This window comes from Stegostoma tigrinum, chromosome 31, assembly GCF_030684315.1.
Source record: "Stegostoma tigrinum isolate sSteTig4 chromosome 31, sSteTig4.hap1, whole genome shotgun sequence".
NCBI classification, from domain to species: domain Eukaryota; kingdom Metazoa; phylum Chordata; class Chondrichthyes; order Orectolobiformes; family Stegostomatidae; genus Stegostoma; species Stegostoma tigrinum.
The window spans coordinates 414,397-432,605 of NC_081384.1; the positions used below are offsets into that span (position 1 = coordinate 414,397).

General features: G+C 46.9%; 1 protein-coding gene across 5 annotated transcripts in view; it reads left to right on the forward strand.

Moving 5' to 3' along the window:
* The first annotated feature begins 1,135 nt into the window (after positions 1 to 1,135).
* cntnap1 (contactin associated protein 1) overlaps positions 1,136 to 18,209 on the forward strand; it is a 47,477-nt gene continuing 30,403 nt past the window's right edge. For 2 of the 5 annotated variants that reach the window (XM_059638894.1, XM_059638896.1), the window contains exons 1-7: positions 1,136 to 1,290; positions 5,383 to 5,484; positions 6,855 to 7,048; positions 7,392 to 7,539; positions 10,447 to 10,650; positions 12,963 to 13,147; positions 13,471 to 13,614. In XM_059638894.1, the coding sequence (XP_059494877.1) occupies positions 1,221 to 1,290; positions 5,383 to 5,484; positions 6,855 to 7,048; positions 7,392 to 7,539; positions 10,447 to 10,650; positions 12,963 to 13,147; positions 13,471 to 13,614 (1,047 nt within the window). In that variant the 5' untranslated portion in view covers positions 1,136 to 1,220. The remainder of the gene's footprint in view (positions 1,291 to 5,382; positions 5,485 to 6,854; positions 7,049 to 7,391; positions 7,540 to 10,446; positions 10,651 to 12,962; positions 13,148 to 13,470; positions 13,615 to 18,209) is intronic. The other 3 variants (XM_059638892.1, XM_059638895.1, XM_059638893.1) reach the window with 2 other exon arrangements.

The following is an 18,209-nucleotide window of genomic DNA, read 5'->3' on the forward strand; positions in this document are numbered from 1 at the left end:
GGAGGGGGGGGGAAGGGGGGGAGGAGGGAGGGGGGGAGGAGGGGGGGAGGAGGGAGGGGGGGAGGAGGGGGGAGGAGGGAGGGGGGGAGGAGGGGGGGAGGAGGGAGGGGGGGAGGAGGGAGGGGGGGAGGAGGGGGGGAGGAGGGAGGGGGGGAGGAGGGGGGGAGGAGGGAGGGGAGGGAGGGGGGAGGAGGGAGGGGGGGAGGGGGGGAGGAGGAGGGGGGGAGGAGGGAGGGGGGGGAGGAGGGAGGGGGGGAGGGAGGGAGGGAGGGAGGAGGGAGGGAGGGAGGAGGGGGGGAGGAGGGAGGGAGGGGGGGAGGAGGGAGGGGGGGGGGAGGGTGGGAGGAGGGAGGGGGGGAGGAGGGGGGGAGGAGGGAGGGAGGGAGGAGGGAGGGGGGGAGGAGGGAGGGAGGAGGGAGGGGGGGAGGAGGGAGGGAGGGAGGGGGGGAGGAGGGGAGGAGGAGTGAGGGAGGGAGGGGGAGTGAGGGAGGGAGGGAGGGAGGGGGAGTGAGGGAGGGAGGGGGGGAGTGAGGGAGGGAGGGGGGGAGTGAGGGAGGGAGGGGGGGAGGAGGGAGGGAGGGGGGGAGGAGGAGGGAGGGAGGGGGGAGGAGGGAGGGGGGGAGGAGGGAGGGGGGGAGGAGGGAGGGAGGGAGGGGGGGAGGAGGAGGAGGGAGGGGAGGGAGGGAGGGAGTGAGGGAGGGGGGGAGGGAGGGAGGGAGGAGGAGGGAGGGAGGGAGGGAGGGAGGGAGGGGGGAGGGGGGGAGGGAGGGAGGGAGGGAGGGGGGAGGGAGGGAGGGAGGGAGGAGGGAGGGAGGGAGGGAGGAGGGAGGGAGGGAGGGAGGGAGGGGAGGGAGGGAGGGAGGGAGGGGGGGGGAGGGAGGGAGGGAGGGGGGGAGAGGGAGTGAGGGAGGGGAGTGAGGGAGGAGTGAGGGAGTGGGGGGGGGGGAGGGAGGGAGGGGGGGGAGGGAGGGAGTGGGGGAGGGAGGAGGGAGGGAGGGCGGACGGCGAGAGAGCGTCTTGAGTGAATGATCGTGGGGGATGATGGGACGGTAGGGACGATGCTGCCGGGGAAGGGGGCGGGGCCGCGGCCTGGTGACGGTGACGGTTACGGGGTGACGTAGCCGCGGGTTTGGCGGCAGGACGCGCTGCGTCAGTGACTGCAGCAGCCCCGCCCGGAGCGCAATCCGCAGGAGCTGCAGGCGGCAGCGCGGGGCAGCGCTATGGACCGAGGCAGCCCCGGGGTGGCCTTCCTGTCGCTTCTCCTCCTGGTTGCGATTTCCTGCTCTGCCGGTAGGGATCGGGATCGGGATCGGGATCGGGATCTCCGGGAACAGGGAGCTGCAGGGTTTGGGGGTGACCTGATAGGAACAGCCGGTGCTGGGAAAGGCCTTTCAGCAAAAAACTAGTGTGTCCCTGTTGGTGGGGGGAGACCCCAGGGGACAGAACCCCCCCCGGGGAGTGCGGGACGGAGCCCCCCCCCACCCGGGGAGTGCGGGACGGAGCCCCCCCCACCCCCCCACCCGGGGAGTGCGGGACGGAGCCCCCCCCCCCACCCGGGGAGTGCGGGACGGAGCCCCCCCCCCACCCGGGGAGTGCGGGACGGAGCCCCCCCCCCCCCCCCACCCGGGGAGTGCGGGACGGAGCCCCCCCCCCCCCACCCGGGGAGTGCGGGACGGAGCCCCCCCCCCCCCACCCGGGGAGTGCGGGACGGAGCCCCCCCCCCCCCCCACCCGGGGAGTGCGGGACGGAGCCCCCCCCCCCCCACCCGGGGAGTGCGGGACGGAGCCCCCCCCCCCCCCACCCGGGGAGTGCGGGACGGAGCCCCCCCCCCCCCCACCCGGGGAGTGCGGGACGGAGCCCCCCCCCCCCCCCACCCGGGGAGTGCGGGACGGAGCCCCCCCCCCCACCCGGGGAGTGCGGGACGGACCCCTGTCCCTCCATGCGAGGGGAGTCGTGAGGATCATGAAGCATTGGGACCCCATTTAATTTGGAAATGGAAAGGGACAGCAGGTTGTTATGAGCTGCTTCTCCCACAGCGGGAGGGGGCAGGGATTTCATGAAAGACAATTGTTTTTGACCAATTTGCTGCAGGATTTTTCAGGTGATGACTGTGTGTGTGTTTGTGTTTCCAAGCGTTGGTTAACATTTCGTCAGAGCAGGGACTAATGGATTTTTTAATCAAGTTTTGAGAAGATTTGTAGCTCAGGTTGAGGTTCTGGATGTGAGTTTGCTCGCTGAGCTGGAAGGTTAGTTTTCAGACGTTTCGTCACCATTCTAGGTAACATCATCAGTGAGCCTCCGACGAAGCGCTGGTGTTATGTCCCACTTTCTATTTAACCTAAACGGAAAGCGGGACATAACACCAGCGCTTCGTCGGAGACTCACTGATGATGTTACCTAGAATGGTGACGAAACGTCTGAAAACGAACCTTCCAGCTCAGTGAGCAAACTCACATCCAGGGTGTCTTTATGTTTGGAAAGATGTAATTAATGGAATGCTACAAGGATCAGTCTGGGGCCTCAGTTATTTACTGTTTTATGCTAATAACTTGAAGGAGGAGCAGAATGTAAAGTTTTCACATTTGCTGATAATACTAAAATAGATGCGAGGGCATGTTGTGATGAGGACGTAAGGAATGTCCAATGGGATATAGATTTGACAAATGGAGTTTAATGCTGGAAAGAGTGAGGTCATGCACCTTGGCAGGAGAATCATAAGGTGGACCATTATTTAACTAGATGGAAACTCCAGAAAAGAGCAGCACAGAGGGATTTGGGCGTTCTTGTGCATTAAGTATAACAAGTTAGTGTGCAGGCGCAGCAAGTAATTAAGGGAAATGGAATTATGGCCTTTATTGCTAAAAAACTGGAGTTTAAAAGGAGGGAATTCATGTTATGACTAAATAGGGGGTTGGTGATCTGCACTTGGAATACCGTGTACTGTCTTGGTCTTCGTATTTAAAATAAAGGATATTCTGGTATGGGGGAATTTAAAAGAGATGCATTAGACTAATTCCTGTGATGAAAGCATTGGCTTATCAAAAATGACTAAACTGGTTCGGTCTTTATTCATTAGAATTTAGAAGAATGAAAGGTGATCTTGTTGAAACTTTTAAGTTTCTGATGGGACTCAACAAGGAAAGTGATGAGGTAATGTTACTGCTAATGGGGGAGTGTCAAAATAGGGACGTAGTTACAGAATAAGGGGACACTATTTAAAACTGAGATGTATAGAAATTTCTGGAAATATGGAATGCCTGGAATTCTGTACTTCAGAGAATTGTGGAAATAAAATCATTGGAAGTATTTCAAGAGAAGATAGAGGGAGTTTTGAAATATTGGGGAGTATTGGCACAAAAGAGGCCTGGGATAGCTCAACCAAGATTTAAAAGGGTGATGGGGCAGGTTTGAGGGGCTGAATGGCCTACTCCTGCTCCTATCATTTTGTTTTTAAGTAGGAGAAATGGAATCATTTGGATAGCTCTTTCTAAGAGCTGCCAAGCAATGCTGGGCAGAATGCCCTCCCCTTGAACCATATTGCTGAATGATTTGAACAAGGATGAGCAATTCCACACAAACCCTCATATTAATTTGGAGCAAAGGACTCGGGGGGTGGTGTGGGGATGCATAATGGCTACTGGAAACTTGCATTTATTTCAGGTTGTGCAGCAAATGTAATTTTAGTCTCTGTGTCTAGCCACATATTCAGATGGGATGGGGCCAGGGGAGGAGGGGGCAGTTCCAGCCATGGAACAGAGAATGGACAGGGTGACTGCAGGCTTTTTGGAAAATTGGAAGAGTCACGGGGACAGGTATAGGGTCATTAGAGAACTTCAGAAGCATTGGTTGGTTGCAACAGAGATAATGGGAACCTCAGATGCTGGAGAATCCGAGATAACCCTGGGTCTAGGCCCAAAACATCAGCTTTTGTGCTCCTAAGATGCTGCTTGGCCTGCTGTGTTCATCCAGCTTCACACTTGTCTTGGTTGGTCAGTGTGATATTGTTTATCCTTGTTTACACTGAGGCAGTTTTACTGAGTGGATTGTTCACAATTTACAATGTACTTCCCCACCTTCATTAAAACCAGAAGTGGGCAGTTAGGAGGCAGGATTCAGATTTTGTTTTACACTTTTACTCCTCATCTAACCCAAATTCTCCAGTTTCTGTGAGAGAATTCCACTGCCCTAGCGAACCCCTACTCCATTCAGATAATCACATGCAGCATCGTACAGGCTGGAAGCTGGCCATTTACTCGCGTTGCTTTTTGGAGATGATGTGCTTCTGGTCACAGATTTCCCACTTTCAAAATCAGTCACAGACAGTTGGCAAGGTAATAGTGTGAAGCTGGATGAACACATCCAGCTCCACACTTTATTATCTTGAATTCCCCAGCAGCTGCAGTTCCCATTATCACAGACAGTTGGCATGCTGGTTCAGCAAGAAGTTGGGAATGGTACATGTTACGTTACCTTTATTACAAGGGGATTTGAGTGCATTAGCAAAGAGATGTTTGTTACGATTGTAATGAGTCCAGTAAGGTTGAACCTGGAGTATTGGGGGAGATACTGTGTGCTAGAACCAAGGTCTCGGATTCAGAATAAAGGATATGCTATTTTGGATTGAAATGAGGAATCTCTTCACCAAGAAGGTGGGGAGAGTTGGGAATTTTCTGCCTACTGGCTATGGAGCTTCAGTCATTGAGAAAATTCAAAACAAAAATCAATAGATTTCTCATTATTTATGTTATTTAGGGATAATGCAGGATAATGGTGTTAAGGTGCCGTACCATTCGTGCTTAGAAAGGCTAACCAGAATCAAGAGGCAAAGTGGACTATTCCTGTTAGAATTTTCCTACATTCCTGAGCCCCCTCCTGGTCTGAAAACTGCTCATTTTGGCTGATATTTTGTGGAATTAGATCTGTTTATTCGATCAGTATTTTTTAAATGTTTCTTTTTTGATTTATAATTGTCATGTCTAGCAAGATGCAGTGAAAAGTATTGTTCTGCGTGCTATCCAGGAAAATCATACCTTACACCAATACATCAGGACAGAGTCAGAATATACTGTTACAGTGACAGAGAAGATGCAGAGTAAGATCAACTCTAATATGAGAGGTCTGTTCAATAGTCTGATAACAACAGGGAAGAAATTGCTCTTGAATCTGTTGGTACCCGTTTTCAAACTTTAATATCTTCTTTCCGATGGAAGAGAGTGGAAGGGGACGGGAACATCGATGAAGAATTTTGTCAAATTGACAGCAGGATCAGAATCTGTTTTATTCAAAATTAATTCTGAGTTAAAGCATCAAAATCTTTTAAAAAATAATTTTAAAAAAGATAAAGCAATTATCTGAAAATTTTGTTTTTGTTTTTATTTTCAGAACGATGTAATGAACCCTTGGTGGCTCAAGAATATTCGAGCTCCATGACAGCTTCCTCCTATTATTCATATTCCTACTCACCCAGCTATGGAAAACTGCACTGTAAGTCACAAGCCAAACCATCAGTATGGGGAGAGTGGGGATAGGAGTGGGAGCAGGACTGGCTGGATTTTGGGGTCGGGGGTGTGCGAGGGGGTGAGGCGCTGGAGGGCTTGGGGACTGCAGAGAGGGACTAGGGAATAAGGTGAAGGACTGGGGAGTGAGGAGAGGGATGCTAAAGGGGAGGGGAATGTGTAGATAGTGAGTGATAGAGTAAATATGTTGGAGAAAGCAGGTAGGTAGGAAAGGAGGGTAATAGGAGGGAGGTAAATTTGCAAATAGCGCATGTGACAGAGAGGTGGAACCTTTAGTAGTTAAAGGGCTTTGCGAGGGAAGCTGGGTAATGTTTGAGTAGGGTGTGGGCTGGGCCATGAGGTTGTAGATTCCGCTGGAGTACTGTTCTGTTGCTGGTGATGTTTAACAGCATCTTGTGGATTCTCAGTCTTGAGTTAATAGATCTTTTTGATGTCTGCCCCGTTTAGTGATAGTGTCTCACAACATGATGGAGGTTATCTTCAATTTGAAGGCGGGACTTTGTCTCCAAAAGGACTGTGTTGGTGATCACTCTCACCGATGCTATCACAGACAGATGCAATTGGTGAGGGTCAAGTATATTTCTCCTTCATTGACTCCTTCACCACCCACTGCAGACCCAGTCTAACAGCTGTGTCTTTTCAGACCCAACCGGTTCGATTGGTAGAGCAAATCACTCGTGGTGGTGGACATTGAAATCTCCACCCAGAGTACATTCTGTGCCCTTGCCACCCTCGGAGCTGATTTTGTGTTGTTCAACATGGAGAAGCATTGATTCATCAGCTGAGGGAGGACAGAATGTAATAATCAGCAGGTGGTTTCCTTGCCCATGTTTAACCTGCTACCTTCGTGAGTTAGACACTGATCTCTCCAAAATCACACTGGGGTGAAGGCACCTCCTGATTCAAATGGCCAGCAGCCTCACAAAGTTCAACTTGTGCAAATCCTGAGTTGAGTCAAAAATGGGGACTGCCATGTTCAGGTCAGCATTAGGATTCCTGATGCCTTGTTATTTCTGCCATGGGGAGTCTCCCTGCAGGGGATGTCTGGACCGAGGTCCCTTTCAGAGCTATTCGTTTTGCCACCAGTACAGGTCATGGGCATCAAGCCTTTCCAACTCTTACCTCTCTCCACACTTCAGCCTTGCCCACAGCTGTCCACACCCTCCTACCCTACTGAACACTCCCCACACCCTTACTTCCTGACAGTCCCCTCCCCAACACTGCCTCATCTGCCCTTTCCAGACTCCCTGGATCCCTCTCCCCCTTCCCTCCCCTTGTTGAGACAGCTGCTGGGTGGCTGCATTAGCCTCATGCGTTGTTATTGACTTTGTTTTTCAGCGAGAGGTGGTTGGTCTCCCCAGGTTTCAGATCGACTTCCCTGGCTCCAGATTAACCTGTCACAGAGATCGAAAATCACTGCCATCGCCACACAAGGAACATACAACTCTTATGATTGGGTGACTAAGTACCTCTTCCTATATGGTGACCGACCAGACAACTGGACACCATTCTATCAGCAGGGACATAACTGGGTAGGTTGTACACTCTCAAATACACCTCATGTAGATATTAAAAAATACACAGATCTTTGGTGCATCAGTTCAAGTTTGTCTCATCAACTGAATAAGTTTATATAAATTGAAACGAAGTGATACCCTCAGTGGATGTTTAATAAGTTATTGGATGCAGTCACTATGACATTGTACATGCTTTCACTGATCAATCCTCTCACCCAGTGCCAGCATCTGTCCATATCTCTCCTCGTTTTCTTACCTCTGCCACTTCATATTTTGCCTCTTCATCTTTCTCCCAACCCATCTCTGTCCCCTTCTCCCCAAGCTCCTCACTCCCTGAGTAATCACACTCTTGATGAAGACTTTTGCAGGAAACCGGAATTCTGATGATGTGGTTCGACATGAGCTGTGGAGACCAGTTCTCGCACGCTCCGTCCGCTTCGTAGCCCTGGGCTGGAACGTCAATCGTTATGTTGGACTTCGGGTCGAAGTCTATGGCTGCTATTATGGTAAGTACCAACAGTGACCCTGCCCGTAATTAGAGTTACTGGGGCAGTGGGCGACGGGGAGGGTGCAGCATCAGGGAGCCGGGAGGACAGTGATGTCCATCTTGGGGATATTGCACAGATTCTATATACGTTTGTGGCTGTTTGATATGTTAGATCCAAGTGTTAACTGATTTATTAGTTCCTTCAACATATGTTGAACTAATTCTGTCAGACTGCAACAAAGTAGTTAGATGTTGCACAACAACATAACATGCTGGAGTAACCAAGCAGCAGAATCCGCTTGGAGACCTGTCCTCGGCTTCTTACGGGACCTGACAGGATAGATGTGAAATTGTCCAGAGGGTGTCATTTCAGAATAAGGTGACATACATTGAAGACAGGAATGAGGAGGAATTTCTTCTGACATAGGGTAATGAATCTGCGAAATTCTTCACCACTGAGGTGGCTGGGAGTGGAGTCACTGAGTATATTCAAGAGTGAGATGGGCAGATTTTTAATCAGTCACAGAACCAGTGGTTATGGAGAAAAGTTAGGAGGGTGAAGTAGTGAGGATCATCAGATCAGCTGTGATCTCATTGAGTGACAGAGCAGACATGATGGGTGGAATTTCCTACTCCTGCCATGTATTATGGTAAACCTTCAGCCCACCTAGCTCATCTACCCTTTAGTGAATTTCCGATCGACCTGAGTCTTATTTTTTGACTTTAACCTGTTCAATTTCTTAACCATTAGAGGTTAAGGGTTCACTCTACAATATACAATTCACAAAAATGCCAATACAAGGAGAAAAGCAAATGAAAGCAGAATGCTAATTAGTTGATAACTAAATGTTGATTGGTAGAGGTGTTGCCATGAAGAATAGACCATTAGTGCTGATTGACAGTTAATTGCCAAGCCTTGTTTAAATTGTAAACCAGGTTGTTTGACTGTTTGGCAAGGTATTGCCCTGAGGAGTGAATTTGAGAATGGCTGCTAGCGATACTGTTCACTTGAAACAGATACAGTGTGTGTGCAAGTTTTTCTGTCTGCAGGAACTTTGCTCTGTTTATTTATATATGTAGCTCCCAGTATATGCAAATGTACGACACTGATCCTGGCCAACAATCCTAAATTTATTGTCAGCGTAATTCTTTGCACACTCAGAATTACCCAGCAAATTGTTTCCAATTGCAGAATCACATTTAATAATGGATGCTGCGTTTTGAGTTTCGCAAGTACGGGCTGGTTAGATATGGTCAGTACCTTATTTACTGTGAACTGTCAAAGACATGTTGTTAGATGCAACCTGCCACTGTTTGTGGCGTACAGCCTATATACCGTCAACACACTGGCACTGAACTTCATAAACCTTATTTATGTGATGGGCAAAAGGTCATTTTGGCTTAAAGGCAGCATGTAGTTGTAGGTGTCACTTGTGTTGCCACTGCGTTTGATCAGTGAGAAACACCAAGTTTGGTGCTCAAACGTATAGAATACCTTGAGGTAGACTGCTATTTTTCAGGGTCTTGTTGACAGCCTTAAGATCTTCTGTGAGTTACTGTGATGTACAGTGAGGAATGATCTGATTGGGGGTGACCATTATCCAATGGGAAGGCTTTGATGAATCTATTTCAGTACAGTTGGTTCTGATATAACATGATAGTTACGTTCTTGTACAATAGAAAATTGCACAATTACCATGACATTTAATGTGATGAGAAAGGAATCGTGTTATAGCCAACACAGGTAGGGACAGTTCGTGTTTTACAAATAGTGTTCTATTCTTCAGTTGCATTACAGCCAACTTGAAGCAAAGAAACACGCTTTATATCAGAGCCAATTGTATCAGGTACACACAAGGCTCCAGCCCTATTTATGAAATCTTGCAGAACCTCGAGGAATCCTCATGTGTACTGAACAAAGAAGGTTGGTTTGTGATAGACAACCACCGCTTTGACTGTTACACGTAAAAGATGAATTTGAGCGCAGGATGGAGCCTGCTAAGACATTGAGGAAATTCTTACGTGCAGCTTTGAGCAAAAGTATCACCTATGTGTTAGAAATATGTGAGGGATGTGAGGTTAAGTGTCATTCCCTCAAAGACATGTTTCTTATGACTGTCAATCATTGTTAATTGGTGCATTCACCATGTCAACATCTCTAGCTATTCACTTCTCAATCAATCTGCTCAACCTTCTCATAGTGAATTTAAATACTCTTTTCCTTTATATTAGTATTCATGTGAACAGTCCTGATGAGTGCAAGATGAAACTCTTCCGTTAAGTATTGTTTTATCAGCAACTTGTATTGTACTTCAATACTGCAACAGATTACATCGGATGCAAAGCATAGAATGACGACATTTAGCCCATCCAATCTATCCTGGGCTTTATCATCCGCTTGAGCAACCTCTTGCCTTTCCTCATCTAAATAGATCACTTAAACCCTCAATTCCTTTCTCCCATATGAATGTGTCCCTTGAAGTTTTCCCTTAAAACCATCCAATTCACACATTCTCACCAGGCTCTGGGTGAGGAAGTTGCTTCTGGATTCCCAGTTGCATTTCCTGGTGACTATTTTATATCGCAGGCTTCTAGTTCTGCTTTCCCCATATTGTCTCTATCTCCTGTGTTAAAACCTGATGACATTTTATTGCTTTAGTCATTTTGTTTGTTACAGTCATTTCTGACTGAGAGAACCTGATGTGTGGAAGACTTTCCTAAATTTCAGCATCAGCTGGACTTTGGAATTGCTAAATGTGCTGTGCTACATGTGTAAATTCTTTTTCTCTTGCCTTCCTGCCTCCTCCTCCTCCTCCTATCCTACTCTTCTTTTTCCCCTTCTAACCACTCCCACCCTCTCAGCCAGGCTGTTCCAATTAGCTCATATATCTGGGATTCATGCTGAAAACTTGTGTTCAATCTTTAGATTCTGACATGGTCTCTTTTGATGGGAACAGTTCTCTGAGCTACCAGTTCCAGGATGGAAGTACTCGCACATTGTTCGACTCCATCTCATTCAACTTCAAAACTATGGCTCAGGATGGACTTCTTCTACACAGTGAGGGTGAAGAGGGAGATTATATCACGGTGGAGCTCCAGGGAGCAAAGCTTCTGTTTCACATTAACTTAGGTATTTAATCTGGAGCATTGCATCATTTAAAATCTCATCACTAATGTCAGTAACTGCAGTAGTGACTGAGTTTGTTCATTCACATCCAGCAGGCGAAGCAGAGAAAAAGCTAATTCAAAGCACGTTGGAAGTTACAGATGCTATTAACAGACTTCAGGAATGATGCAAAGTAGACTACGATATTGCACTTGAACAACATGAATTACAAACCTGGGATATGCTGGGAACTGGAATGGATATATCACTGGGTGGTAATCACATGGCCTGGACTAATGATCTGGGGACTGAGTTCAATTCCTACTGCACAGTTGGGAAGTTCAGTTAATTAAATCTGGAATAAAAATTTAACAACGGTAAAATAACTAGGAAATAACTGAATTATCATAACAATCTCAAGTGGATCAAGAATGTTTTACAGGGTATGAAATTTCTAGCCGATGTTGTAAATTACAGTAACATTTCTGGTGGGTACCAAAAATTTGGCCTTTATCTTCCCAAAACTTGGTTGAAGGAAATTTCTGCTCTTCCAGCACTGGATGTGGGACAAGTTTTCTGACAATTGAGAGACAGTGGAGAGCTAGAGGGAGGAGGTGACAAGAAGGGAAATAGCTGAATTCTCATTTTAAAAAAACTCTCAGCTCAGATGAAGAGTCACTGGAGCTGAAACATTAACTCAGTTTCTCACTCCACAGATGCTGCCAGACCTGCTGAGTTTCTCCAGCACTTTGTGTTTTTATTGGTGGTGAGGCAGAGTTGTGTCTTGTCAGTGCAGCTTGTGGATGAGAAACAGAAGGGGCTAGATCGTTGAGGGGGGGGGGGAGTTGAGGTGATATTGCAGGACTGGGAAGAGAATCCATTATAGAGGTTTACCGGCGATACCGCTGGGATTAGATGAGAAAGAAAGCAGGACAGAGCCGTCCCCTCCCTCACTGTGGAGCTGGACATGTTAGAGATGTATGTGAGGATGATAGGGCCAACCATGAACAAGATTGCATGCAAGTACTGAGATCTAAGAGGGCGAATTTGTATAATGTATAAAGAATGAACTGGACAGATAAATCAATATCAGCCACCCTACTGGGATTTACTTGAAGACCTTTGTAAGAATTGGGAGGGCTGACCCACAGAGTAGTCAAACAACAATCTGACTTTGTCACTATCATCTGAATCATAAAGAATCAGCTTCAAGATCGTGGGAAGGTGCTTGTGGTTGTTGGGAGTCAGTCATCTCACCCCCAGGACATCTCTGCAGGAGGCCCTCAGGGTAGTGTCCTAGGCCCAGTCATCTTCAGCTGCTTCATCCATGACTTTCCCTCCAGCACAAAGTTAATGATGGAGAGTTTGTCGATGGTTGCATAATGTTCAACACCATTCACTACTCCTCCAACACTAAAGCAGTCCATGTCCAGACCCAGCAAGATCTGGACAATATCCTGGCTTGGGCAGACAAGTGGCAAGTAATATTCTTGCCACACAAATGCCAGGCTATGACCATCATCAACAAGAGACAGTCTAACCACCATCCCTTGACATTCAGTAGTGTTAACATCACTGAAATCCTCACTATCAACATCCTGGGAGTTATCATTGACCAAAATGTCAACTGAACTCATCACGTAAACACAGTGGTTACAAGAGCAGGTCAGAGGCTGGGAATATGCAGCGAGTAACTCACCTCCTGACTCCTCAAAGCCCGTCCACCATCTACAAGGCACAAGTCAGGAGTGTGATGGAATACTCCCCATTTGCCTGGATGGGTGCACCCCAACAGTACTCCAGAAGCTTGACACCATTCACGACAAAGCAGACCGCTTGATTGGCACCATATTTACCACCTTCAGCATTCCCTCCCTTCACCATCCATGCTTAGTAATAGCAGTGTGTACCATTTACAAGATGCAGTGCAGAAATTCACCAAGACTCCTTTAACAGCACCTTCTAAACTTGCAACTTCTAACCCTAGAAGGACAAGGGCAACAGTTGCATGGGTACATCACCACCTGCAAGTTCCCCTCCAAGCCACTCCCCATTCTGTCTTGGAAATATATCCCTGCTCCTTCAGTGTGGCTGGAACACAATCCTGGAATTCCCTCCCTAAAGGCATTGTGGGTCAACCCACAGCAGGTCAAGAAGGCAGCTCACCCCCACCTTCTGATTTGTATTTAGAGGTGGGCAATAAATGTTAGTGTTATCAGTGATGCCAGCCTATTGAAAATTATTTTAAAGAAGAAATTATGGTATCTCAAACATGCTGCTAATCACAGGCCACATTACAGAGCTCTTGATGTACTGTTCTTGTGTTTATGGTGCAGGCAGCAGCAATATCCATTCTGTGAGTGGAGACACTTCCATCAAACTGGGCAGTTTACTCGATGACCAGCATTGGCACATGGTCTTCATTGAGCGCTATGGACAGGATCTTAATGTCACTCTTGATGGTCATGTTGAACGCCTTCTCACTAATGGTGACTTTGATCACTTGGATTTGAATTCTGTGGTAAGCTGGTTTGATATTTAGAACTATCACCAAGTTGCATGCTTGGTTGAAATCTTCTGATTTGTTGAAAAAGATTCAAGTCTGTTACAAATTTAAGTTAATTATTTTGTTTCGTGTTGAATTGTGTTTGTTACTTGTTTATGGTTTAATTGTTGCATCATTTACTGCAATGAGCCTTTTGTGAGTCTTATACTTAAGAGTGGCAGCTCTTGGGGAGTGACTGGAGTTGATTTTGTTCTGTTGAGCGAATTCATCATTTACTTAATATTTAAGTGTTATAGAGCAATGGCTCACTTCCTGATTTTACATTGCCTTTATTTCAGATTGTTTTTGGTGGGCTGAATACTACAGAGAGACTGAGACTAGTCGACAAGCCAAACTTCCAGGGCTGTATGGAGAACATTATGTACAACAACATTAGTGTCATCGACCTAGCGAGAGCAAGATATTCACAAACACAGACCCTGGTAGGGAACAGCAAAATCAAATCTGCGCCATTAGAGGGCCAGTATTCATAGAATAAGACCATAAGGTGTGGGAGCAGAATTAGGCCATTCAGCCCATCAAGTCTGCTATGCCATTCAGTCATGGCTGATGTGTTTGTCAACCCTATTCTCCTTCTGTAATCCTTGAACCCCTTACCAATCAAAAACCTACATATCTCTGTCTGAAATACATTCAATGCCTTGGTCTCCACAGCCCTCTGCATCAATGAGTTCCATGGATAAACCACCCTCTGGCTGAAGACGTGCCTCCTCATCTCGGTTCAAAAGGGCCATCCCTTCATTCTGACCATGTGCCTTTGGGTCCTACTCTTTCCTACTACTGGAAACATCTTCTCCATGTCCACTCTACCCAAACCTCTGTGTTCTATAAATTTCAATCAGATCCCCCCCCACCCAACATATCTAATAATGTCCATTGAGTGCAGATCCAGACCCTTCAACTGTTCCTGATATGTCAAGTCCTTTATTCCCAGGATATTCTTGTATCCATCCTCTGGATCCCCTGCAATGCCAGCACATCCTTCCTTAGAAAAAGGGCTTAAAACTGCTCTCAGTATTCCAAAAGCAGTCTGACCAGAGCCTTGCCTTATACAGCCTCAGCAGTACATCTCTACTGTTGTATTCTATCCCACTTCACATGAATGCTAACATTGCATTTGCTTTCCTAACTGCCAACTGAACCTGCGTGTTAACCTTCCGAGAATCCTGAACTAGGATTCCAAAGTCCCTTTGTGCTTCAGATTTCTGAAGCCCTTCCCAATTTAGAACATGGTCAATACCTCACTTCTTTCTATGAAAGTGCATAACCTCATATTTTCCCATATTGTACTCCTGGACTGTGCAAATCCTTCTGCAGCCTCCCCACTTCCTCAACACTACCTGTCCCTCCACCTATCTTTGTGTCATCTGCAAACTTAGTAACAATCTCTCTTCCTCCAGATCCTTACTGTATAACGTGATATAATATAATAACATACTACCAGTCCTGATGCCCTTGCAGCTATGTTTCTATGATACCCATAATGTCACACCTCATTTCAATCCGTGCTACAAGCTCGTTTACCTAATATTGTATACTGCCCCCTCAGTCCTGTGTTGACGGCCGCCCTTCTCATAGTTGTCCCCTTATCTGCTGTAACTGATGTTAGATTTTTGACCCATTCTGTAGACTCTGCCCTGTTATGTATTCTGGAAATTTTAATAACCTCTGCTGAATCCAGCCCTTGCCCTCCCCAACTTCTTCAACACTACTGAACCTCCCTGTCTCTGTTCCAACTATTTTGTTTGAAGCCCTGTCCACGACCCTAGTTGTGCAATTTGTCATGACTCTGGTCCCAGCATGATTCAGGTGGAGCCCAAGCCATTGGAACAGCTCCCTCTTTCCCCAGTACTGGGGCCAATGTCCCATGAATTCGAAACTTTCTCAAACCTGAGTCACATGTTGACCTTTAATGTTGTTGACCTTGTTCTAATTTGCTCCTGGCTTTAGTAATCCAGAGATTATTACCTTTCTGATTTTGCTTTTTAATTTAGCTTCTTGCTGCTCATATTCCCTCTTTCCTTTCAGAAGATCATAGGATTATATGGTGCATTGAGTTTGTGTCAACAAAAAAACTGCTCTAAATCTGCAGTAGACCCACTTTCCAGCCCTAGGCCAAAAGCCTTGAGTAAAGTGACATTTCAACTGCTCATCCAAGTGCGTTTTGAAGGTTGTGAGGTTTCCTGCCTCATAACTATCCTATCAGGCCTTCTATTGCAGATTCCTATTGTTTTTCCTCAAATACCCTGTAAACTTCCCGTCTTTCACACTAACATTATACCCTTTGTCATTGACCATTCAGTTAAGGGTAACAGCTGCTTTTTATCCAGCCTGTCCATGCCCCTCCTAATAATACACACCTCAATCACATCACCTCTCAGCCTTGTGTTTTTAAGTGAACTACCCATGTTTACCCAGTATCTCTTCACAGTGGAAATGGTCCATCCCAGGTAACATGCTCTGCACTCCTTCCAGTGCTATCACATCCTTGTCATATTGCAGTGACCAGATATGCAGACTGTACTCCAACCAGCAAAAGTCAGTACAGCTCCAATATAACCGTCCTTCCACTGGAGAACAGTGGTCACACTGTCGGGAGGGTCAGTGCTGAGGGAGCGCCGCACTGTCGGGAGGGTCAGCGCTGAGGGAAGGTCAGTCGAATCTGAGGTGACGAGTGAATGTTAGACTCCAGTCACCAAATCATGAATTGGACCAACTACCTGATAGAGAGTCGTCTGAGTACAGAGAGAAATAGAGAAAGAAGAAATAGCTTTTGTGCTCAAAAAGACGAAGTGAAGAGCAGCTCCTGCCCTAGTGAACATGGCTGTATTTTTGTAAGAACTGTGATGAGTTTTGTCAAGTAATTTCTGTTTCTGTTTCAGATTTTCAGCATGTGTAGTTCTTTGTTTTATATTAGATTGATCAATGTCTGGGCACAGCTGGTATTCACTGTTGGCTTTATTTTGTGTAGTATGTGAATTCAGCCATTTTCTTCCTTCATGTTAGAGGTTGAAATGTTCAAGTTAATGTTTGGATTGAATTTGCCAGAAGCATAAATGATGTGGACAGGACGCTGTCAGAATAATGTCAGTATTTGCAAATGCCCAATTAGGAGCTGGAGGATTTTGGATTTGTGGGCTCCGGATATGTGAGACAAGCAGTTAACTCATCATAAGTTGTGTTCACATTGTTTATTTAACTTTATTCAGACGTAGCAGTTAGGATCTGATCCATTAATAGACAGCACAGGTATATCATCAGTGATGATTAGTTGTGGCTCACTGAGATAGTTGGTGCACAGCCTGTTGCTCCCAGTGACTGGTGAAGGCAGCCTCATGCTCTCTTTAGCTGAAGTTGGAGAACTCTCCCTGGGTTTTCCTCCACCTTTCCAGCACCATCTCCCACCTGAAGAAGCTGGCTGCTGAGCGAGCTCTGTCCCTGTCTCTGAGGCGTTGGTAATTAACTTTCTTTCCAGGGGCTGGGAGTTGACCGTGTGACAATCACCCTCCACCCGACAAATGCAGGAGAGCAGTCAAGATGGTCAGCTCCCTCTCTGTCCATCTCCTGCTCCATGTCAGACTTTGTCTATTTCAAACATTCCATCAATAATGGGGATGTTGAGGGTGACAGTTAACTCCTGTCATCAATCAGGAATGTAGGGACTTTGGTCCAGGGGAGCTCGACCATTGTGACTTTTCTCTTTTTCTCGTCTTGGGCCCTGGCTGTTTAAAATTGGATTTGAATTCCCAGAGGGAGAGATATCAGATAATTTCATAAGAATTAAATACAATTCGTAAAGCAGAAGCTCATTAAGGATCCGAACTTCTTACATGGCCTAGCAAATTTGGAGAATGAACTGAAATGGATTTAAGCCAAGTTGATTAAGTCATAGAATCAGAAGTGTGGATGTAGGCCATTCAATCTGCACCAACCCTCTGAAGAGCATCCCACCCAGACTCACCCCCACCATGTTCCCCCAAACCCTGCATTTCCCATGGCTATTCCACTTAGCTTGCACACTAGGAGCAATTTAGTGTATCCAATCCACCTACCCTGCACAACTTTGGGAGGAAACCGGAGCACCCGGACGAAACCCACACAGACACGGGGAGAATGTGCAAACTCCACACACAGTTGCCTGAGGCTGGATTCGAACCTGGGCCCCTGGTGTTGTGAGGCAGCGATGCTAGCCACTAAGCCACCGTGCCACCCTAACATGGAGAAATGTGGAACTTTCCAGAAAAGTAAGAGATCTCCCTTAGTGAAACTAGGAAGGTGGAGGTGCAGAGACAGCCTGGGGTGTCTGTGTGAGATTGATGGGCACGGCTGGCCTGAGGGGTAGTTCCTGAACTGAACTCACTGAGCAGACAGAGTGCTTCAGTGCCATATTCCTCACATTCATATTGCACCCCCTCAAGGCCAGTGCAGCAAGGACCAGCATGATTCATAGAGTCACAGACACCAAGAGGTCACTCAGACAACTGTTACTTTCCTGGAAACATGATTCTCAACCCAAGGGGCAATGAACGGAGGATATGTAGGTGAACCTGTACATTATGTGGGTTGCAATGAAGAAAAGTGTGTTATTGTGTTTTTCTGGTTGTATGATGGGCCAGAGTAATGTAGATTCACACTGATGTCATTACTTGGTGTCCTATAGCTATGGAAGAGATTTGGACAGGGAATTGTTCTAGCGGAGGTGCTCAGGTGAAATGTATCAGAACTTTCTAAGCTTTTTCTGAGAGGGTCTGAGAGAGCATTTTGTGAAGGATCATCTTCACTGGCTGGTGAATTGAGGTAGACACTAGAGGTAATGTAATGCTTTGTTACACAGTTACTGCATTGAGGTAGTGAAAGAGATGGAGAGTTTGGGGACAGAGAGGGAAGAGGATTAGAGAGTAAATGATCCTCAGGGATATTGGGCTAAATGGCTCCTGTGTTGTATATGCCCTTGTTCCATATTTTGTGAAAGTGTGCATGTAAATTGAAGTTTAAAAACCAGATTTGGGTTTGCAGA